The sequence below is a fragment of the Oryx dammah genome, unplaced genomic scaffold (assembly GCF_014754425.2).
Source record: "Oryx dammah isolate SB20612 unplaced genomic scaffold, SCBI_Odam_1.1 HiC_scaffold_12, whole genome shotgun sequence".
NCBI lineage: Eukaryota > Metazoa > Chordata > Mammalia > Artiodactyla > Bovidae > Oryx > Oryx dammah.
The window spans coordinates 63,255,848-63,279,710 of NW_024070196.1; the positions used below are offsets into that span (position 1 = coordinate 63,255,848).

The 23,863-nt window shown below is 45.6% G+C and overlaps 1 protein-coding gene and 1 pseudogene across 1 annotated transcript in view; both read right to left on the minus strand.

The window, feature by feature from the left end:
- The window catches only part of ACACB (acetyl-CoA carboxylase beta), a 136,628-nt gene that overhangs the window by 87,360 nt on the left and 25,405 nt on the right, over positions 1-23,863 (minus strand). The window contains exon 2 of the mRNA XM_040251296.1: positions 8,745-9,400. Within this exon, the coding sequence (XP_040107230.1) occupies positions 8,745-9,391 (647 nt within the window). The 5' untranslated portion in view covers positions 9,392-9,400. The remainder of the gene's footprint in view (positions 1-8,744; positions 9,401-23,863) is intronic.
- Positions 21,256-21,972, minus strand: LOC120871185 (annotated as a pseudogene).

A 23,863-nucleotide genomic window follows, 5' to 3' on the forward strand; every position in this document is an offset into this window, starting at 1 on the left:
GATGACGATGCGCCCGCCTCCCAGTGCTCCACCAGGACCGGAGGCCGCCTTAATGCCTGGTCCAGGGCCAGGTGAATCCTCCGCCAGCTCTCCCGAGGTCGTAGAGCTGCCACCTCGGCAGGATCTGATCCCGGAGGTAGAAGCCTCTGGCCAACACTTCCAGGATCCAGCTCCAGTCAAACCGCCCAAGCTATACCGGCCTCTCCTCTCCCAGTGAGTAATGACAGGAAGGGCAAAGGAGACACCAGAATCAAACAGAGGCTGCGCTCCACTAAGGAGCCAGAAGAAAGGGCCCCCGCTACAAACGCCCCTCAGAGAGTTACAGCAGCCTCCGGTTCAGGGGACAGACAGCCACCACCGTCAGCTCCCCCGTAGCCTATTATTACCAGATTAGGCTAATGGAGACTATTTTTCGAACCCACCGCCCTGCATGGGATGACATAATCCAACTACTAGTCTCTCTCTTCAGCACTGAGGACAGACACAGGATCCTAACTAAGGCCAGAAAATGGTTAAGAGCAATGGCACCTGAGGGTACTACAAACCCAAGGCGGAGGGCAGAACTATCCACCCCACCCCCTCCATGAGAGGCCCAGCTGGGACTGTAACACAGAGGAAGGGAGGGGCCACCTGCAGAGATACCAGGCGGCTATTTTACAAGGCCTCAAGAGGGGGGCCCCGGAAAGGTATGAGTATGGCAAAACCCTCCAAAGTGATTCTAAGGGAAAGCGAATCGCCCTCTGAGTTCTGCGAAAGACTGTGTGAGGCCTATCAGACTTTATACGCCAATATAAATGCAGCCTCTGGGTCTCTAGCCTACCCTGAAAATGTCAGATGGGGGGACACCAAGTGACTCATGAATTTTTATACGTCACTGAATGCCCAGTACCTTTGTTAGGAAGAGACTTGCTGTCTAAATAGGGCGCACAAGTGACCTTTCCCCTCACGAAAGACCCACCGTTTGAGTGGGCTCAACCACCTATTTACTCTTCCTCTCAGTAACCCCTCAAGATGAATGGAGGTTGCATGATCTCCCTGAAGGGAAACTGGACGGGCTAAACAGTCAAGAGAGAGAGTTAACTCAACAATTCCCTGAGGTCTGGGTGGAAGACAACCCCGCCCCCTCCCCACCCACCCACCGCCCAGGCTTGCAAAACAAGTCCCATTAGTAATAGAACTCAAACCCAGTACAATGACGTCAGCACTCGCCTTGGGCCTGCCAGACCTTACAAAGCCGTTGACTCTTTACATGACTGAAAAGGACAAGGTGGCTGTGGGAGTGTTGTCCCAGACTATGGGGACACGGGACAGACCCGTGGCTTATCTCTAATCGGCTGGAGAATGTTGCCACTGGGTGGCCGGAATGCTTATGGGCAGTTGCTGTGGTTGCCTTACCAGTCCGGGAGGCAACTAAGCTGACTTTGGGCCAAGATTTGTTTGTAAAAGTCCCGCATGAGGTCAACACTCTCCTGCGAGGGGACCCCCATAAATGGCTGTCGACATCCCAGATTACTCAGTACCAAGGACTGTTATGTGAGAACCCCCATGTTACTCTTGAGCTTGTCAGGCCCTGAATCTGGCCACTCTCCTTCCTGTGGGAGAAGGTGGGCCCTCACATGATTGCAAGGAAATATGCCAGCAGACCTGACTTGAGAGACCAGCCAATCCCGGACCCAGACTGGGTCCTGTACACCAAGGGCACCAGCCTGGTGAAACAAGGACAACGACTGTCGGGATGTGCAGTGGTCATGGAGGAAACCATCGCTGAGGCTCGCTCTCTGCCATCACACCGGTCTCATGGGTCAAGCGATATGCTCTAATCCGGGCCCTCCAGCTGTCCAAAGGTAAGAAGACAAACACTGACACAGACCCCAGGTATGCTCTTGCCACACTACAGGGCTCTGTATAAGGAGAGAGGCCTTTGACAGCCAGTGAAAAAGATGCTAAAAATAAGGAAGAAATTAAGACCCTGTTAGATGCTGCCTGGGAACCAGAAAGGGTTGCAGTCATACACTGCCGAGGACATCAAAAAGAGGATAACCCCCCCCAGGCTTGGGGAAACAGACTGGCAGATAAGACCACTAAACAAGCAGCCGAGGGCTTGGGGGTGACAAGTGAAGCCCCTATTAAAGCTCTGAGCTGCCTGAGGTAACGCTAGACTCTCCAAAATACACTGAAGCCAAAACCAACTAGCCAAAGCAGAAGGGGCCATCAAGACTGAAAAGGGATGGTGGGAATTGCCAAGTGGCAAATTATTGGTACCAGAGGAGCTGGCACCCACTCTGGTAAGCCAAACACACCAAGCAACCCACCTAGGCCATGATAAACTGGAAGAGCTAATTCGAAAATATTTCTTGGTTCCCCGCCTCTCTTCCCTAATGCAGGACAGAATCTCAGAACTGCACTGCCTGCTCACAGGTTAATGCTGCCTCTCGGCATGGACAGAAACCTCCAGGGATTCAGCTAAAAGGCACGCTGCCCTTAGAACACCCAGAAGTGGACTTCACTGAAATGAAACCTCACTAACACTACTCTTACCTGCTGGTCATGGAATGTGCGTTCTCGGGATGGGTAGGAGTTTTTCCTACCTGGACTGAAAGAGCATCAGAAGTAGCCCAGTGCCTGCTTAGGGAAGTGGTTCCCAGATTTGGATTGGCAACCCACTCTAGTATCCTTGCCTGGAAAATCCCATGGACGGAGAAGCCTGGTGGGCTACAAGTCCAAGGGGTCGCAAAGAGTCAGACACGACTGAGTGACTTCACTTCACTTCACCAGCCCTGGATCAGACAATGGCCCAGCTTTTGTAGCTGATTTAGTACAACAAGTAAGCAAAACTTTAAACATAAAATAGAAACTGCACACTGCATATAGGCCCAGAGTTCTGAGATGGTGGAATGAACCAACCAGACACTTAAAGAGACTCTCCAAGTGGATCACAGAGACTGACTGCTCCTGGGTGGACTTGCTTCCGATGGCTCTGCTCAGACTCAGGATGATCCCACGGTCCATGGCTATTCTCTGTACGAAACTGTGTATGGGAGGCTCCCTCCCATAATAAAACAGGTGTCAACAAATTTGCCTCAGGTAGAGGGGATGAGATTTCACAGCAGATGGAACAACTGGGTAAGATAATACATCAGGTAACTAAGTTTGTACAAGAAAGGGTGCCGTTCCCCCTTGGGAACAGATTCATGAGTTTACGCCTGGTGACCAAGCATGGGTCAAAGATTGGAAACATGATTTGCTAGCCCCTCAGTGGAAGGGCCCTTATACTGTTATTCTAACTACCCCTACTGCAGTTAAAGTTGCAGGTATTGCCCCTGGGATTCATCATACGAGGGTGAAGAGAGCAAACCACACAGACCCAGAAAACGCTGAGTGGACTGCGCAGAGGGACCCCACTGACCCTCGAGAGGCTAAGATCATCCTTAAGAAGAAGAAGGAGAAGAAGATCCCAGATGAGCCCCTTCAGGATGAAGCCACATGATCAGCTCCTGCTGCTTGGCCTCATCAGTGTGCACATTCCTACGCGGACTTCACAACACCTCCAACTGTTCGGTATGTGGGGCTATGCCTCTGCCTGTGATGGATGGACCTCCCCGGTGGGTGTCACCGCTCCACCAAGAAGATTTTAAATCACTCTGCTCTTTTCTGGGATGACAAAGAGAGACTTTCCTCTCTCTTGTCAATCATAATCTCTCCCTGCTCTCTTGGTGTAAGCCAGACCTACAGTCAAGAGACTCAGCTCATGGGATTACATATTATGTAAACAGCAGTTTCACAGAAGTAACAAAAGCAGTAATTCAAAATAGAATGGTTTTGGACATGGTCACAGCTGTTCAAGGAGCGACCTGTGTTATAATTAAGGTTGAATGTTGTGTATATATTCCTGATTTATCTGGCAATGTATCAGCTGCTTTAGATGATATGGAAAAAAAGAAAAAACAGATAAGAGCAATGTAAAATGAAAACATTCCTTTCTGGACTTCGGGACTATCTTGGGTGGAGGGTGAGTGGTGGAAAACTATATTTACCATTGTTATAGTTGCCTTGATAGTTCTCTGTGGACCCTGCATTTTACAATGTATTATGAACTTTGTGGAGATATAACTCCGGAAAGAATGAAGGGATGGAGCCAAAGCAAAAACAATACTCACTTGTGAATGTGACTGGTGATAGAAGCAAGATCCGATGCTGTAAAGAGCAATATTGCATAGGAACCTGGAATGTCAGGTCCATGAATCAAGGCAAATTGGAAGTGGTCAAACAAGAGATGGCAAGGGTGAACATCGACATTCTAGGAATCAGTGAACTAAAATGGACTGGAATGGGTGAATTTAACTCAGATGACCATTATATCTACTACTGCGGGCAGGAATCCCTCAGAAGAAATGGAGTAGCCATCATGGGCAACAAAAGAGTCCGAAATGCAGTACTTGGATGCAATCTCAAAAACGACAGAATGATCTCTGTTCGTCTCCAAGGCAAACCATTCAATATCACAGTTATCCAAGTCTATGCCCCAACCAGTAACACTGAAGAAGCTGAAGTTGAACGGTTTTATGAAGACCTACAAGACCTTTTAGAACTAACACCCAAAAAAGATGTCCTTTTCATTATAGGGGACTGGAATCCAAAAGTAGGAAGTCAAGAAACACCTGGAGTAACAGGCAAATTTGGCCTTGGAATGCGGAATGAAGCATGGCAAAGACTAATAGAGTTTTGCCAAGAAAATGCACTGGTCATAGCAAACCCCGCTTCCAACAACACAAGAGAAGACTCTACACATGGACATCACCAGATGGTCAACACCGAAATCAGATTGATTGTATTCTATGCAGCCAAAGATGGAGAAGCTCTATACAGTCAACAAAAACAAGACCAGGAGCTGACTGTGGCTAAGATCATGAACTCCTTATTGCCAAATTCAAACTGAAATTGAAGAAAGTAGGGAAAACCACTAGACCATTCAGGTATGACCTAAATCAAATCCCTTATGATGATACAGTGGAAGTGAGAAATAGATTTAAGGGCCTAGATCTGATAGATAGAGTGCCTGATGAACTATGGAATGAGGTTCGTGACATTGTACGGGAGACAAGGATCAAGACCATCCCCATGGAAAAGAAATGCAAAAAAGCAAAATGGCTGTCTGAGGAGGGCTTAAAAATAGCTGTGAAAAGAAGAGAGGTGAAAAGCAAAGGAGAAAAGGAAATATATAAGCATCTGAATGCAGAGTTCCAAAGAATAGCAAGAAGAGATAAGAAAGCTTTCTTCAGCAATCAATGCAAAGAAATTGAGGAAAACAACAGAATGGGAAAGATTAGAGATCTCTTTAAGAAAATTAGAGATACCAAGGGAACATTTCATGCAAAGATGGGCTCGATAAAGGACAGAAACGGTATGGACCTAACAGAAGCAGAAGATATTAAGAAGAGGTGGCAAGAATACATGGAAGAACTGTACAAAACAGATCTTCACGACCCAGATAATCATGATGATGTCATCACTAATCTAGAGCCAGACATCTTGGAATGTGAAGTCAAGTGGGCCTTAGAAAACATCACTACCAACAAAGCTAGTGGAGGTGATGGAATTCCAGTGGAGCTGTTTCAAATCCTGAAAGATGATGCTGTGAAAGTGCTGCACTCAATATGCCAGCAAATTTGGAAAACTCAGCAGTGGCCACAGGACTGCAAAAGGTCAGTTCTCATTCTAATCTCAAAGAAAGGCAATGCCAAAGAATGCTCAAACTACCGCACAATTGCACTCATCTCACACGCTAGTAAAGTAACGCTCAAAATTCTCCAAGCCAGGCTTTAGCAATACGTGAACCGTGAACTCCCTGATGTTCCAGCTGGTTTTAGAAAAGGCAGAGGAACCAGAGATCAAATTGCCAACATCTGCTGGATCATGGAAAAGCAAGAGAGTTCCAGAAAAGCATCTATTTCTGCTTTATTGACTATGCCAAAGCCTTTGACTGTGTGGATCACAATAAACTGTGGAAAATTCTGAAAGAGATTGGAATACCAGACCACCTAACCTGCCTCTTGAGAAATCTGTATGCAGGTCAGGAAGCAACAGTTAGAACTGGACAGGGAACAACAGACTGGTTCCAAATAGGAAAAGGAGTATGTCAAGGCTGTATATTGTCACCCTGCTTATTTAACTTCTATGCAGAGTACATCATGAGAAACCCTGGACTGGAAGAAACACAAGCTGGAGTCAGATTGCTGGGAGAAATATCAATAACCTCAGATATGCAGATGACACCACCCTTATGGCAGAAAGTAAAGAGGAGCTAAAAAGCCTCTTGATGAAAGTGAAAGAGGAGAATGAAAAAGTTGGCTTAAAGCTCAGCATTCAGAAAACAAAGATCATGGCATCTGGTCCCATCACTTCATGGGAAATAGATGGGGAAACAGTAGAAACAGTGTCAGACTTTATTTTTTTGGGCTCCAAAATCACTGCAGATGGTGACTGCAGCCATGAAATTAAAAGACGCTTACTCCTTGGAAGAAAAGTTATGACCAACCTAGATAGTATATTCAAAAGCAGAGACATTACTTTGCCAACTAAGGTCCATCTAGTCAAGGCTATGGTTTTTCCTGTGGTCATGTATGGATGTGAGAGTTGGACTGTGAGGAAGGCTGAGCGCCGAAGAATTGATGCTTTTGAACTGTGGTGTTGGAGAAGACTCTTGAGAGTCCCTTGGACTGCAAGGAGATCCAACCAGTCCATTCTGAAGGAGGTCAGCCCTGGGATTTCTTTGGAAGGAATGATGCTAAAGCTGAAACTCCAGTACTTTGGCCACCTCATGCGAAGAGTTGACTCATTGGAAAAGACTCTGATGCTGGGAGGGATTGGGGGCAGGAGGAGAAGGGAACGACCGAGGATGAGATGGCTGGATGGCATCATGGACTCGATGGACGTGAGTCTGAGTGAACTCCGGGAGTTGGTGATGGACAGGGAGGCCTGGCGTGCTGCGATTCATGGGGTCTCAAAGAGTCGGACACGACTGAGCGACTGAACTGAACTGAACTATGAACTTTGTAAGCCAAAGGTTGGTCGTGTTCTCCGAAATTGGTGGTCGGAGAGCCAGGGTGCAATATATCCCTATGAATGATGCTCATACTATGAGTTAAGAGTATCAAGAGGGGGTAATGAAGGAGGAAACAGAACAGGTTCTATCTTGAAAGCAGGACTCCATCTTGGGCCGGACTGTGGACTATATGCCCAGTATCTATGGAAATGACATACCAATTGGAAAACCAGGCCCCTGGAAGGAAGAGCTATAGGGCTCTACCTCGCTAAAATAATACCCTAATTATCTGTGTTACCAAACAGAATCGTACATTCTATTATGCTTATTGGGGGTTGATAATTGTCCTGTTGATAATTGTCCACTGTTAACTACCTAGGTTTAAGGCATATGAATCGCAGGTTAACTTTGATTGTCAGGCAATTTGGGGAGGTGGGTTTGCGCACGTACACTTAGGGTATATAAGGTTTTCACAAAAACTGGATGGGGTCCTTGGCTAAGAGGAGACTCTGCCCTGGGCCCGCTGGTGTAATAAACCGCACTCTACTATCTGCATTGCCCTTCTGAGTGAGTTTGTTTCCCAGAACGCGTGGCCACAACCCTAGAACACAGCCGAGGTTCTTTCAGGCTGTCGGAGTCATGGCTGATGGAGGCTCTTTCCTACTCTCTGATGAGGCTCACCGCATTTCCCTCATTTTCTACCTGCAACTATTGTATTCCATCGTAATTTGGGAGGGGAGGTGGCAAAGTCCAATAACAGTAACAACAAAAACAAAGCCAGTGGGACTTCCCTGGTGGTCCAGTGGTTGGGAAACCACCTTGTAATGTAGGGGATGTGAGTTCGATCCCTGGTCAGGTAACTAAGATCCACATGCCCCTGAACAACTAAGTTCATGAGCTATAGCTAGATTGTCTGTGCAGCAACAAAAGATTCTGCATGCCACATGAAGACCTGACGCAGCCAAATAAATCAATAGTAGTTTCACTACTTCACTATAAAAAGCAAACAAAAAATAATAATAACCAGAAGAAAAAAAAACAAAGCCACTGACTGCATCTCTGGGACAGTCCCACCTGGGATGGACCTATAGGTATTTGTTTTCAACAATCAACTTGATGGACGTGGTTACAGTATTTGAATTTCTGCTTTTTCTTTTTTTGGAGGTGGGATCTTAGTTCCCCGACCAGGAATTGAACCCATACCCAGGGCAGTGAGAGCTCCAAGTCCTAACCACTGCACTGCCAGGGAATTCCCTTGAGTTTCTGCTTTTATCACTGGAGGAAGACTTGTTTTACAGTTGTTAATTATCTGTTGGATGTATCAACAAATAAATGAATATTCATCAGGAGGCAGGGACACAGTCCTTCCCTTGGGGTTTCCATCATTGCTTTGGCCCTTGCCAACCTGAGCTTCTTTCTGCTTAGATTATAACTAGTTGTTACATACAAGGTCATCTGCCCCAACTAGACCACAGTCTTCTGGAAAGCCAGTGTCCTGGCCTGGAGCCCTGTACTCACAGGAGATACTCAACAAATGATTTTGAGAGGAGGGAAGGAAGGTGGGGGCGAGCCTCGTGTCTCCTGCCTGCCACATAGCCACCCTCAAGGCACTGGCATAGCTGGTTGCTTGGCTGCGCAGGGAAGGGTGTAGATCCCACCCCAACACTGCACCTCCTGGTGTCGGGGACAGAGTGTACATTACCTTATAACGGGGGCGCAGGTCTCAGTCTCGCCTAGGGCCTGAGCAGTCTCCAGGGACAGGGTCCCCAGGCTGGCCCGGCTGCCCTTCCGGGAAGACTGTCGGAACAGGGCAGCACCGGCATCCTCATCAGAGGAGTTGTCATCGAAAGAGCCCAGGATGAAGTTGGTCATCAGCTGTCTCTTGATGTGTGCCTGCTTCCTGTCTTCTCTGGAGAGGGTTCTGGCTCGCTGGCCCTGGGGCCTGGCTGACGCGGACAGGTCATTGGTATTTGGGATCTCCGGGCCTTCAGTCCCTGACCCGTTGGCTTGTCGTGCTGGGGAGGCGTCATCAGACGAGAGGGGGTTTCCTTGGGGATTCTGCGGCGGAGGTGGTCGGGAGGTCCTCTGCTGGCAGCTGTCTTGGGGTCCTTTGTGGGAGGCCAGCCCAGCCTGGCTAGGGGTCTCTGGCAGACGGCTGCTGTTGCAGTCTTCCTGCGGTGGCTCCTGGGAGCCGTCTAAGGCTGGAATCGGCTCCTGACTTGGGGTGAAGCTCACTTTCCGTTTACTCTTGGTGACTTGCTTGGAGTCCGACATTTTCCCCCAGCTTTTTAATCGGGAAAAGGTCAGGCAGGAGAAAATCAGACAAGACAGAAAAAGAAGCAGGATCATTCAGGAAATCTGTAAGGAGAACAAGGGAACCATTTTAGGGTCTATGTAATCGTGTTATCTGGCTTCTTAAAGGAGCTGGTGGCAAAAGCCAGTTGGGGTGCTGTATTTGGCAGAGAGAGCTAGAAGGGAGAAGCGCTAGACAGGGAGCAGAGAAGGAGCTCTCCCCCACCAGCTCTGCCCATCATGAGCTCTGGGGTCTGTGGCATGTTTCTTAACTTCTAATTTAGAGACACTGAGACATGCATAAACCATGAAAATGCATGTGAAAGAGAGAACTCAATGAGATTAGGTGCATTAAAAGACTGTTACAGCATCGCTGGGCTTCTCTAGTGGTTCAGGTGGTAAAGAATCTGCCTGCAATGCAAGAGACCTGGGTTTGATCCCTGAGTCAGGAAGATCCCCTGGAGAAGGGAATGGCCACCCACTCCAGTATTCTTGCCTGGAGAATCCCACGGACAGAGAAGCTTGGTGGGCTACAGTCCATGGGGTCCCAAAGAGTCGGACACAGCTGAGCAAGTAACACTTTCACTTTTCACTCGTAGCATCATTATTCATAATATCCCCAAAGCTGAAACATCCCAAGTGCCCACTGATAAAAGCACAGACAAGATGTGGTCTGTCCATACAATGGAATATTGTTCAGCCACTAAAAGGAATAAACTTTATGCCAAGTGAAGAAAACCAGTTCCGACAGACCACATATTGTATGATTCCATATTGCCTAGATAATACACCTGGATTAGGCAGAATTGATAGATATCACTACGAACAAAGCTAGTGGAGGTGATGGAATTCCAGTGGAGCTGTTTCAAATCCTGAAAGATGATGCTGTGAAAGTGCTGCACTCAATATGACAGCAAATTTGGAAAACTCAGCAGTGGCCACAGGACTAGAAAAGGTCAGTTTTCATTCCAATCTCAAAGAAAGGCAATGCCAAAGAAGGCTCAAACTACCGCACAATTGCACTCATCTCATATGCTAGTAAAGTAATGCTCAAAATTCTCCAAGCCAGGCTTCAGCAATACGTGAACCATGAACTTCCTGATGTTCAAGCTGGTTTTAGAAAAGGCAGAGGAACCAGAGATCAAATTGCCAACATCCGCTGGATCATGGAAAAAGCAAGAGAGTTCCAGAAAAACATCTATTTCTGCTTTACTGACTATGCCAAAGCCTTTGACTGTGTGGATCACAATAAACTGTGGAAAATTCTGAAAGAGATGGGAATACCAGACCACCTGACCTGCCTCTTGAGAAATCTGTGTGCAGGTCAGGAAGCAACAGTTAGAACTGGACAGGGAACAACAGACTGGTTCCAAATAGGAAAAGGAGTATGTCAAGGCTGTATATTGTCACCCTGCTTATTTAACTTATATGCAGAGTACATCACGAGAAACACTGGACTGGAAGAAACACAAGCTGGAATCAAGATTGCTGGGAGAAATATCAATAACCTCAGATATGCAGATGACACCACCCGTATGGCAGAAAGTGAAGAAGAACTAAAAAGCCTCTTGATGAAAGTGAAAGAGGAGAGCGAAAAAGTTAGCTTAAAGCTCAACATTCAGAAAACGAAGATCATGGCATCTGGTCCCATCACTTCATGGGAAATAGATGGGGAAACAGTGGAAACAGTGTCAGACTTTATTTTTTTGTGCTCCAAAATCACTGCAGATGGTGACTGCAGCCATGAAATTAAAAGACGCTTACTCCTTGGAAGAAAAGTTATGACCAACCTAGATAGTATATTCAAAAGCAGAGACATTACTTTGCCGACTAAGGTCCGTCTAGTCAAGGCTATGGTTTTTCCATTTGTCATGTATGGATGTGAGAGTTGGACTGTGAAGAAGGCTGAGCACTGAAGAATTGATGCTTCTGAACTGTGGTGTTGGAGAAGACTCTTGGGAGTCCCTTGGACTGCAAGGAGATCCAACCAGTCCATTCTGAAGGAGATCAGCCCTGGGACTTCTTTGGAAGGAATGATGCTAAAGCTGAAACTCCAGTACTTTGGCCACCTCATGCGAAGAGTTGACTCATTGGAAAAGACTCTGATGCTGGGAGGGATTGGGGGCAGGAGGAGAAGGGGACGACAGAGGATGAGATGGCTGGATGGCATCACGGACTCGATGGACGTGAGTCTGAGTGAACTCCGGAAGTTGGTGATGGACAGGGAGGCCTGGCGTGCTGCGATTCATGGGGTCTCAAAGAGTCGGACACGACTGAGCGACTGAACTGAACTGAACTGAACTGATTGATATGGAAAGATTAGCAGTTGCCTGGGGCTAATGGGGTGGGGATGAAAATTAATGGTACAGGGTTTCTGATTGGAGTGATGAAAATGTTCCAAAACTGATTGTGGTGATGGTTTCACAACTCTCTGAACAGACTAAAAACTGCAGAATTGTGCACTTTAAGTGAGTGAGTCATATGGTATACGAATTATACCTCAATAAAGCTTTTCTTAAAAAAAAAGGGTAGGGGACTTCCTTGGTGGTCCAGTACTTAAGAATGTGCCTTCCAATGTAGGGGACACAGGTTCAACCCCTGGTTGAGACACTAAAATCCCAATGCCTCTAAGCATGTGGGCGACTAAGCAGACACGCCACAACTACCGAGGCCAGAAGGCACAACTAGGTAGAAGCCCACGTGCAAGGAAGATCCCACATGCTGCAACTAAGATCTAATGAGCCAAATAAATAAGCACTTAAAAAAAAAAAAAAAAGACTTCAGGGGCTTCCCTGGTGGCTCAGTGGTAAAGAATCCACCTAATGCAGGAGACACAGGTTCCGTCTCCAATCCAGGAAGATCTCACGTGTTAAGGAGCAACGGAGCCCATGCACACAACTACCAAAGTCTATGCGCCCTAGAACCCATGTTCCACACCAAGGGAAGGTGCTGCATTGAGAAGCCCGGGCACTGCAGTTAAAGAAGAGCCCCCTGATTGGGCAACTAGAGAAAGCCCTCGGGCAGCAACAAAGACCCAGCATGGCCAAAAATGAACACATAAATTTTTTTAAAAAGACTTTATTACATTCCAGTTTGTAGATGAAAGGGATTGTTGGCTTCTAGAATCATCAGGACTTGCTGAAATGTGGTTTGGGTTATTTTCTAGGCAACACACAGGGTCAGACGATGTTTTTTCTTTTCATGTGCTCAAGTTTCCTTTTAAAGAAAAGTCAGTTAAGGGTTGTTCAATGTTAATCAATGTAACAAACCACTTTAACAGAACAAAGGGAAAAAAAAATGATCATCTCAATGAGCACAAAAAAATCCAACACCGTTGGGAATTCCCGGTGGTTAGGACTTCAGCTTTCACTGCCAAGGGCCTGGGTTTGATTCCTGGTCCGGGGAACTAAGATCCCAGAAGCCAAATGGCATGCCCCACCAAAAAGATCCAAACCCTTTAATGATAACAACATTCAGAAAAGCAGGAATAGAAAAGAACTTCAACAGAGTAAGGCACATTGATGAAAAAAAGTACAGCAAATATATATTCAATGTTGAAAGATGGTAAGCTTTCCCCTAAGATCTGGAACAAGACAAGGATGCTCACTTTCACCACTGCTATTCAACATCCTACTGAAAGTTCTAGCCAGAGCAACTACACAGGAAAAAGAAATAAAAGGCATCCAAATTGAAAAGACATAAAATCACCTCTGTCCACATATGACATGAGCCTATATACAGAAAATCCTAAAGAACTACCAAGAAATGCTAATAAAGGTAGTAAATTAAGTGATTGTTGGATATAAGATCAATACACAAAAATCAGTTTTGTTTCCATATACCAACAATGAACGATCTAAAAAGGGAATTAAGAAAATAACTCCATTTACAAAATCACATTCCAAAGAATTAAAATACCTAGGAATAAATTTAATCACAATTGTGAAAGACCTATAGACTGAAAACTAAGAAACCTTGCTGAAATAAATTAAAGAAGACCTAAATAAATGAGAAGACATGCCATGCTCATGGGTTGGAAGACTTACTTTTGTTAAGATGATGACACTACCCAAAGCTATCTGCAGATTCATAGGGAACGGCAAGGGGCCCCAAAGAGCCAAAACAATCTTAAGAAAGCAAAACAAAGTTGGAGGACTCACACTTGCCAATTTTGAAACTTACTACAAAACTGTAGTGTGGTATGAGAATAAAGAGACATATAGACAAATGGAATAGAATTGAGGGTCCAAAAGTAAACCCATACATCTATGACCAGTTGATATTTGACAAATATCAGGCTTCCCTGGTGGCTCAGCTGGTAAAGAATCTGCCTGCAATGTGGGAGACCTGGGTTCGATCCCTGGGTTGGGAAGATCCCCTGGAGATGGGAAAGGCTACTCACTCCAGTATTCTGGCCTGGAGAATTTCATGGACTGTATAATCTATGGAGCCACAAAGAGTCGGATATGCCTGAGTGACTTTCACTTCACTTCACTTCACTTTTGGGAAGATCCCCTGGAGAAGGGAAAGGCAAGAGTCTCTTCACCTTATGGGTCTGAGAGAGATGGCATGAAGCAGGCTGCAATTTTGATTTTCAGATGTCATTTCTGAAGCTGCATTGAGGAACACCAGCTGGTGTCTCCATAGCAGTTCTGAAGAAGAGTGCCAAGCAGAAGACCTTGTACAAATGTGGCTGATTTTAGGTACACTTTAAATGTACACATTGGTGGGACTTCCCTGGGGGTCCAGTGGTTAAGACTCCGTGCTCCCCACGCAGGGGGCCGGGGTTTGATCCCTGGTCAGGGAACAACTGCCACAGCTAAAAGTGCACGTGCCGCAACTACAAAGACCCGGCTTAGCTGAATACATAAATATTTTTGAAAAATAAATGTACACGTTGGAGATTCTGAGAAATAAGAAATGGTAAGTGCATTAAGTGGAAATGCTGAGCTGCCCACTACTCTAAATAGAAAAACACTTGCGTTATTGCTGAGAAAATAAAAGAGCAAAAACATGCTGCAATGGTTCGAGGTTTCGGAACCCTGAGGATGCAGTCTTCACATTATTCCCACTGGAAAACCAGTCACTCTCTGGTTTTATATGACACGAGCACCCTGATAACTTGCTGGCTGGGTGAATGGATGGCTGATGGGGACTGTAGGTAGAAGGACGGAGAGGTGGTGAGTGGAGAGGGGTCAAGTGGATGGGCAGACAGGCGAGATGGTGAGAAACATGCATGGTAAGCAATTGAGGGTTGGTGGGTAAAGCAGCCCAGCTCTAAACTGGGCACTCTAATGAATGGAAGGGATTAGCAATTCTCCCCACTTTGGCCTCCTTTCTCACTTTAAGATCTGCTGTTAATTCTGATAGGGGCCAGTGGACCTAACATCTCAAACATACCTTGCAGGGGTTACCTGCACAAAAAACCTCAGAGTCTTTCCCTACCTTCTTTTGTTTGTTGTTTTGCTTTTCGACTTTGGCTGCACGGGGTCTTAGCTGCAGCCCGAGGGGCCTTTCCGTTGAGGCATGTGGGATCTTTAGATGCAGCGTGTGGACTCTTAGTAGCAGCATGTGGGATCTAGTTCCCTGACCAGGGATCGAACCCCGACCTCCGGCATTAGTGTCAGGAAGCATTTAACAGGAGGCTGCCTGCATGCTGCTTTGGATCTGTCATGAATCCTCTGTCCCTTATTAATTCCTGAATATGGGGATGCATGCATTTCCTTCGTTAGTTTTTCCATAAGGTGATAAGTAACTATTTACAACCCTCTTCCTTTTTATGAACCATGTGGTTAAAGTGATGACCTCATGTTTCCCTGATAACTTGTAAGTTTTGATTTTATCTCTGCTGAAAATAGCTGCCTGGTAAGGCAGTATAAATACCCACACAATGTTGAATAAAACACCTTTGCTCCATCAGAGCGTCAGTCCCCGTGTCTTCTCTCTCAGGCTATTTCTCTGGAGCGCAGAAGCCCACTGTGTTCACTTTCCTGCCCAGGCTTCTGAGACCCTTTCGAGAAGGCGCTCTGCGCCTTCACCCCATCAAGAGGGAGCCAGGGCCTTTGTGAACAGCGCAAGCCCCGTGTCAGGAGCTTTATTGGTTTTCTGCGTAAACCAAGCAATATCGGCCTCTTTCTCTCTCCTTTACTTTCTTACCGTCGACTCCGGACCACCGGGTTCCAGGCCATTAAAGGACCTCAACAAGTGGCGCCCAGAACAGGTACCTGGTACAGGTGGCAGATTCGGACGGAGTGACCTCAGGGCCTGTTGAGGCCGGTAAGTACTAAGACATGGGTCAAACAGCTGGAAAGCCCCATCACTTTTCTACTTTACTTCAGCACTTATTCAAAGTTCAGGGATTTTCAGTCTCACCTCAGTGAATAGAGGCTTGCTATCAGACAGTGGTTGAATGTAACCCTTGGTTCCCTGATGAAGGTAGTTTTGATTTAGAAACTTGGCACTGGGCCAAGGAAAATGTTGCACGTGCCACCAGACAGGGAAGAAATATCCTGATAGATTTTTAGCCTCTATGGGCTCTCATTGAAGCTGTGATTTTGCCATTTCAAGGTAATTCTAGCCCTCCTAATATTCGCCAACAGGCAGAACACTTATTACATGAATATGAATTAGATGATGAAACCTTATGAAAGGCCCAATTAGAACAACATAAAATATTTCAGAATTTTCCAACAAGCCCTGCCCTGGTTGCTCCAAGTGTTCCTCCCCTGCCAGCAGGCACAAATCCCAAAGTCTCTCCCTTGCTAGAACCTATATGGTTTTTCCTGTGGTCACCATGTATGGATGTGAGAGTTGGACTGTGAGGAAGGCTGAGCACCGAAGAATTGATGCTTTTGAACTGTGGTGTTGGAGAAGACTCTTGAGAGTCCCTTGGACTGCAAGGAGATCCAACCAGTCCATTCTGAAGGAGATCAACCCTGGGATTTCTTTGGAAGGAATGATGCTAAAGCTGAAGCTCCAGTACTTTGGCCACCTCACGCGAAGAGTTGACTCACTGGAAAAGACTCTGATGCTGGGAGGGATTGGGGGCAGGAGGAGAAAGGAACGGCAGAGGATGAGATGGCTGGATGGCATCATGGACTCGATGGACGTGAGTCTGAGTGAACTCCGGGAGATGGTGATGGACAGGGAGGCCTGGTGTGCTGCGATTCATGGGGTCGCAAAGAATCGGACACGACTGAGCGACTGAAATGAACTGAACTGAACTGAATGATTCTGGCAATGACTCCCCTAAGACACCTTTTGACATTAAAACCAACAACACTTTTCTGAATAACAATAATCTACCTACTCATTCTCCTTCACAAGAGAGGCTTTCTGAATTGATGACTTTGCAGTCACAGGTCTCTGAAGCCGATGGTTTCTCCCCCTTTCCAGTTTTAAGAAATCCTGACGCTCAAGGGCACATAATACCTCAATATGAGGGTATTAACTTCTATCACATGCAACAAATTTAAAAAGCTATAACTATGTACGGCCCACATTCACCTTTTACTAAAGTACTTCTAAATTCTATACTCTATTGGAAATTTTATTCCCCATGATTGGCGAACTTTAATAAAAGCTCTCCTTAAACCAGGAGAATATCTTCAATGGATGATGTGGTTTCATGATATAGCCAGAGATCATGCTAACAGAAATGCTCGAGTTGGCGCTCCCCAAAATCAAATTACTTTGGAAATGCTAACTGGTACAGGACAATTTGACACTATAAAAGCTCAAATACAGTGCCCTCCCTTGTTACACGAACAATTAAAAACAGTGGCCCTTGAAGCTTAGGATCGAATTACTCCTCAAGGGGAGCCTACAGGTAGCTATACTAAAATATTACAGGGACCCAGTGAAACATATGCTGAGTTTTTAGCTGGATTTCAAACTGCTATTTCTCATACTGTAATTGGAGAAGAAGTCAAAAGGCAACTAGAGAAATTACTTGCTTATGAAAATGCAAATCAGGAATGTCAAAAAGCTATAGCTCCAATTCGTGAGACAGGGACTATTATTGATTATTTGAAGGCTTTTCGCAATCTAGGATCAGAAACTCAAAAGATGCAAATGCTAGCTGAAACAATGGTTGCTGCCTTAAGAAAGGGAAATGAAGGATGCTTTACATGTGGAGAGAAGAACCATTTAAAAAGGGACTGCCCTAAGAAAGCTAATAAAAAACCTCCAAAAATCTGCCCTTGTTACCATAGAGGAATGCATTGGTCCAAAGACTGTAAATCTAAATTTGACATTGAAGGAAACCTATTCCAGGAAACTCCAAGCAGGGGACCCCCCCAGGTCCCCTTCAACAAAAACCAGGGGCAAATTCCATCTTTTCCCTCAAACCCGCAACATCTGGCAGAGCTGCCGTCATATACCAGCCCTAAATGCCTTTCTCCTTTACCCCCAGGCAGTCCCCTCTACCCAACTTTTTGGACCCCTGCCCCCACAAACCTTCAGTCTTTTACTTGGCTGATCTAGTTTGACTTCTAAAGGAATTACTGTTCACCCTGGAGCAATTGATTCAGATTATAAAGGAGAAATTCAAATTATGATGTCATCTCAGATTTTACGGCAATTCAAAAGGGGGGATAAAATTGCTCAATTACTCCTTTTACCTTACATTTCTATTAACTCCTTAATGATGTACGGATGGGTGGATTCGGCAGTACAGATCAAAAGCAGTCCTTTTAGACATCATTAGTATCTAAATTTGCCCGACCGACTATAAATATCAAAATTAATGGTAAAAGATTTTCTGGTCTCCTCAACACTGGATCTGATATTACTATTGTTTCCAAACATTTATGGCCCAAATCCTGGCCTGTATAAAAAATTTCTTGCGAAATTGCAGGGATTTCTCAAACCAAAGTACAAGAGGTTTATCACAGTACTCAGATTTATTCATGTGAGGGACCAGAAGGCCAACCTGCAACATTAAAACCTTATGTGATAGATGCAGCCCTTAATCTATTAAGAAGGGACTTACTTATGCAATGGCAAACTCAGATGTACATTCCACATTTTCCTAGGGGCCACTGCTCATTTAACAAACAATACAATTATTAAAATAACTTGGAAGAATGACGAGCCTATTTGGACAGAGCAGTGGCCCCTCACAAAAGAGAAATTACAGGTGGCTAAGAAGCTTACTGACTATGCCAGAGCCTTTGACTGTGTGGATCACAATAAACTGTGGAAAATTCTGAAAGAGATGGGATACCAGAGCATCTGATCTGCTTCTTGAGAAACCTATATGCAGATCAGGAAGCAACAGTTAGAACTGGACATGGAACAATAGACTGGTTCCAAATAGGAAAAGGAGTGCATCAAGGCTGTATATTGTCACCCTGCTTATTTAACTTATATGCAGAGTACATCATGAGAAACGCTGGGCTGGAAGAAGCACAAGCTGGAATCAAGATTGCTGGGAGAAATATCAATAACCTCAGATATGCAGATGACACCACCCTCATGGCAGAAAGTGAGTTCAGTTCAGTTCAGTCGCTCAGTTGTGTCCGACTCTTTGCAACCCAGCACACCAGGCCTCCCTGTTCATCACCATCTCCCGGAGTTCACTCAGACTCATGTCCATCGAGTCCGTGATGCCATCCAGCCATCTCATCCTCGGTCGTCCCTTTCTCCTCCTGCCCCCAATCCCTCCCAGCATCAGAGTCTTTTCCAATGAGTCAACTCTTCGCATGAGGTGGCCAAAGTACTGGAATTTCAGCTTTAGCATCATTCCTTCCAAAGAAATCCCAGGGTTGATCTCCTTCAGAATGGACTGGTTGGATCTCCTTGCAGTCCAAGGGACTCTCAAGAGTCTTCTCCAACACCACAGTTCAAAAGCATCAATTCTTCGGTGCTCAGCCTTCCTCACAGTCCAACTCTCACATCCATACATGACCATAGGAAAAACCATAGCCTTGACTAGACGGACCTTAGTTGGCAAAGTAATGTCTCTGCTTTTGAATATACTATCTAGGTTGGTCATAACTTTTCTTCCAAGGAGTAAGCGTCTTTTAATTTCATGGCTGCAGTCACCATCTGCGGTGATTTTGGAGCACAAAAAAATAAAGTCTGACACTGTTTCCACTGTTTGCCAGTCTATTTCCCATGAAGTGATGGGACTGGATGCCATGATCTTTGTTTTCTGAATGTTGAGCTTTAAGCCAACTTTTCGCTCTCCTCTTTCACTTTCATCAAGAGGCTTTTTAGTTCCTCTTCACTTTCTGCCATAAGGGTGGTGTCATCTGCATATCTGAGGTTATTGATATTTCTTCCAGCAATCTTGATTCCAGCTTGTGTTTCTTCCAGTCCAGCATTTCTCGTGATGTACTCTGCATATAAGTTAAATAAGCAGGGTGATAATATACAGCCTTGACGTACTCCTTTTCCTATTTGGAACCAGTCTGTTGTTCCCTGTCCAGTTCTAACTGTTGCTTCCTGACCTGATACAGATTTCTCAAGAGGCAGGTTAGGTGGTCTGGTATTCCCATCTCTTTCAGAATTTTCCACAGTTTATTGTGATCCACACAGTCAAAAGCTTTGGCATAGTCAATAAAGCAGAAATAGATGCTTTTCTGGAACTCTCTTGCTTTTTCCATGATCCAGCAGATGTTGGCAATTTGATCTCTGGTTCCTCTGCCTTTTCTAAAACCAGCTGGAACATCTGGAAGTTCACGGTTCACGTATTGCTGAAGCCTGGCTTGGAGAATTTTGAGCATTACTTTACTAGCATATGAGATGAGTGCAATTGTGCGGTAGTTTGAGCATTCTTTGGCATTGCCTTTCTTTGGGATTGGAATGAAAACTGACCCTTTCCAGTCCTGTGGCCACTGCTGAGTTTTCCAAATTTGCTGGCATATTGAGTGCAGCACTTTCACAGCATCATCCCTCAGGATTTGAAACAGCTCAACTGGAATTCCATCACCTCCACTAGCTTTGTTTGTAGTGATGCTTTCTAAGGCCCACTTGATTTCACATTCCAGGATGTCTGGCTCTAGATTAGTGATGACATCATCATGATTATCTGGGTCGTGAAGATCTTTTTTGTACAGTTCTTCCGTGTATTCTTGTCACCTCTTCTTAATATCTTCTGCTTCTGTTAGGTCCATACCGTTTCTGTCCTTTATCGAGCCCATCTTTGCATGAAATGTTCCCTTGGTATCTCTAATTTTCTTGAAGAGACCTCTAGTCTTTCCTACTCTGTTGTTTTCCTCGATTTCTTTGCATTGATCGCTGAAGAAGGCTTTCTTATCTCTTCTTGCTATTCTTTGGAACTCTGCATTCAGATGCTTATATCTTTCCTTTTCTCCTTTGCTTTTTGCCTCTCTCCTTTTCACAGCTATTTGCAAGGCCTCCCCAGACAGCCATTTTGCTTTTTTGCATTTCTTTTCCATGGGGATGGTCTTGATCCCTGTCTCCTGTACAATGTCACGAACCTCATTCCATAGTTCATCAGGCACTCTATCTATCAGATCTAGGCCCTTAAATCTATTTCTCACTTCCACTGTATCATCATAAGGGATTTGACTTAGGTCATACCTGAACGGTCTAGCGGTTTCCCCCACTTTCTTCAATTTGAGTCTGAATTTAGTAATAAGGAGTTCATGATCTGAGCCACAGTCAGCTCCTGGTCTTGTTTTTGTTGACTGTATAGAGCTTCTCCATCTTTGGCTGCCAAGAATATAATCAATCTGATTTCGGTGTTGCCCAACTGGTGATGTCCATGTGTAGAGTCTTCTCTTGTGTTGTTGGAAGAGGGTTTTTGCTATGACCAGTGCGTTTTCTTGGCAAAACTCTATTAGTCTTTGCCCTGCTTCATTCCACATTCCAAAGCCAAGTTTGCCTGTTACTCCAGGTGTTTCTTGACTTCTTACTTTTGCATTCCAATCCCCTATAATGAAAAGGACATCTTTTTTTTTTTTTGGTTTAGTATGGTTTATTAAGCTGTGCCTTAGTACAGACGCTGGGGCTTGCCCATGGTGCTCTTAATGTACAAGGCCCTGACGTTCTGCCAGTTTTTCTTGAGCAATGATACCAGGAAGTTGACAGCTAAGTGGATGTTGCACACAAGCTCATCATCTGTCATCTTCACGTGGCCAACAGCCACTGCCAGACACAGCACCTTCTTCATCTGGAACTTGATCGTGGACTTCACTTCATCAACTTTGGCCACCATGTTCTCATTGTGGGTCAGCAAGGAAGGGAACTTGCCAGCCTTGTTCAGGCATGGGCCCAGGATTTGGGGGATCTGCTTGATCAGAGACTCTGAAGCCAAAAAGGCATCCTATTTCTTGGCCAGCTTCTTGACCAGTTTCTTATTCTTGTTGAGTTTTTTCAGCACCTCAGTGTCCATGTGGGGGATACCCACAGCCTTGGCCTCATCACAACGCTGCTGGTCCCCCAAGACACACACGGAGAACTTGGGGCGGGGAGTGGACTTAAGCCTGACGGTGCCCGAGAAACGTTTGTCCTTCTGAGGGTCATAGTTCTTCAGGCTGATTTGAAGCTCCACCGTCTCCGAGAACTTTCTGTGCTTGCACTGGTTCCCGTGCAGGACTTCCCGCACCGCCTCGTAGAGGGTGTCGCAAGAGACTTTGCTGCTCATAGTTCCCTACGCCGCGATAACCGGAAAAGCGAAAAGGACATCTCTTGGGGGTGTTAGTTCTAAAAGGTCTTGAAGGTCTTCATAAAACCATTCAACTTCAGCTTCTTCAGCATTACTGGTTGGGGCACAGACTTGGATTACTGTGATATTGAATGGTTTGCCTTGGAGACAAACAGAGATCATTCTGTCGTTTTTGAGATTGCATCCAAGTACTGCATTTCAGACTCTTTTGTTGACCATGATGGCTACTCCGTTTCTTCTGAGGGATTCTTGCCAGCAGTAGTAGATATAATGGTCATCTGAGTTAAATTCACCCATTCCACCCATTTTAGTTCGCTGATTCCTAGAATGTCGACGTTCACCCTTGCCATCTCTTGTTTGACCACTTCCATTTTGCCTTGATTCATGGACCTGACATTCCAGGTTCCTATGCAATATTGCTCTTTACAGCATCGGATCTTGCTTCTATCACCAGTCACATGCACAATTGGGTATTGTTTTTGCTTTAGTTCCATCCCTTCATTCTTTCTGGAGTTATTTCTCCACTGATCTCCAGTAGCATATTGGGCACCCATTGACCTGGGGAGTTCCTCTTTTGGTATCCTATCATTTTGCCTTTTCATACTGTTCATGGGGTTCTCAAGGCAAGAATACTGAAGTGGTTTGCCATTCCCTTCTCCAGTGGACCACATTCTGTCAGACCTCTCCACCATGACCCGCCCGTCTTGGGTTACCCCACAGGCATGGCTTGGTTTCACTGAGTTAGACAAGGCTGTGGTCATAGTGTGATTAGATTGACTAGTTTTCTGTGAGTATGGTTTCAGTGTGTCTGCCCTCTGATGCCCTCTTGCAACACCTACCAGCCAGCCAGCGCACTAAGCGCAGGCGGTTACAAGGGCCGGCCGGCACATTAAGCACGGGAGAAGCCATCTCTCGCCCGAGGCCAGGGATGGTGACCCTGAGGAGCCATCCCAATCCCGAGGCCAGGGGCGGCAGCTGGGAGGAGCCACCCACGCCCGAGGTGGCCGGGAGGAGCAGGCACAGGAAGGCCTAGAGGAGCTATCCCACGCTGAAGGTCAGGAACTGCAGGGTAAGGAGATACCCCTCGTCCAAGGTAAGGAGCAGCGGCTGTGCTTTGCTGGAGCAGCCGTGAAGAGATACCCCACGCCCAAGGCAGAAAGTGAAGAGGAACTAAAAAGCCTCTTGATGAAAGTGAAAGAGGAGAGTGAAAAAGTTGGCTTAAAGCTCAACATTCAGAAAACGAAGATCATGGCATCTGGTCCCATCACTTCATGGGAAATAGATGGGGAAACAGTGGAAACAGTAACAGACTTTATTTTGGGGGGCTCCAAAGTCACTGCAGATGGTGACTGCAGCCATGAAATTAAAAGACGCCTACTCCTTGGAAGGAAAGTTATGACCAACCTAGATAGCATATTGAAAAGCAGAGACATTACCTTGCCAACAAAGGTCCGTCTAGTCAAGGCTATGGTTTTTCCAGTGGTCATGTATGGATGTGACAGTTGGACTGTGAAGAAAGCTGAGTGTCGAAGAATTGATGCTTTTGAACTGTGGTGTTGGAGAAGACTCTCGAGAGTCCCTTGGACTGCAAGTGGAGAGCCTAAGCTACTCCATCTTGTAAAAGAACTCCATTTTGTAAAGTTCCGGGCAAAAAGACTTAGACTTTGGATATTAACCAACCTTGCCCCACTGCCCATGAGCCAATTGGCCCTCAGGTTAAACCTCCTGACTTTACATTCAGGAACTTGTGATTTACCTTGAAAGTAAAAACCAATCAGGAATCAACTCACAACCCTATAGAAGAAGGTAACCAATCAGATGTCCTTCAGCCTGAAAATCCCCTTTTACCTGAATATTCCCTATATCAGCAATGTAACCCAAAACTCGGGGCT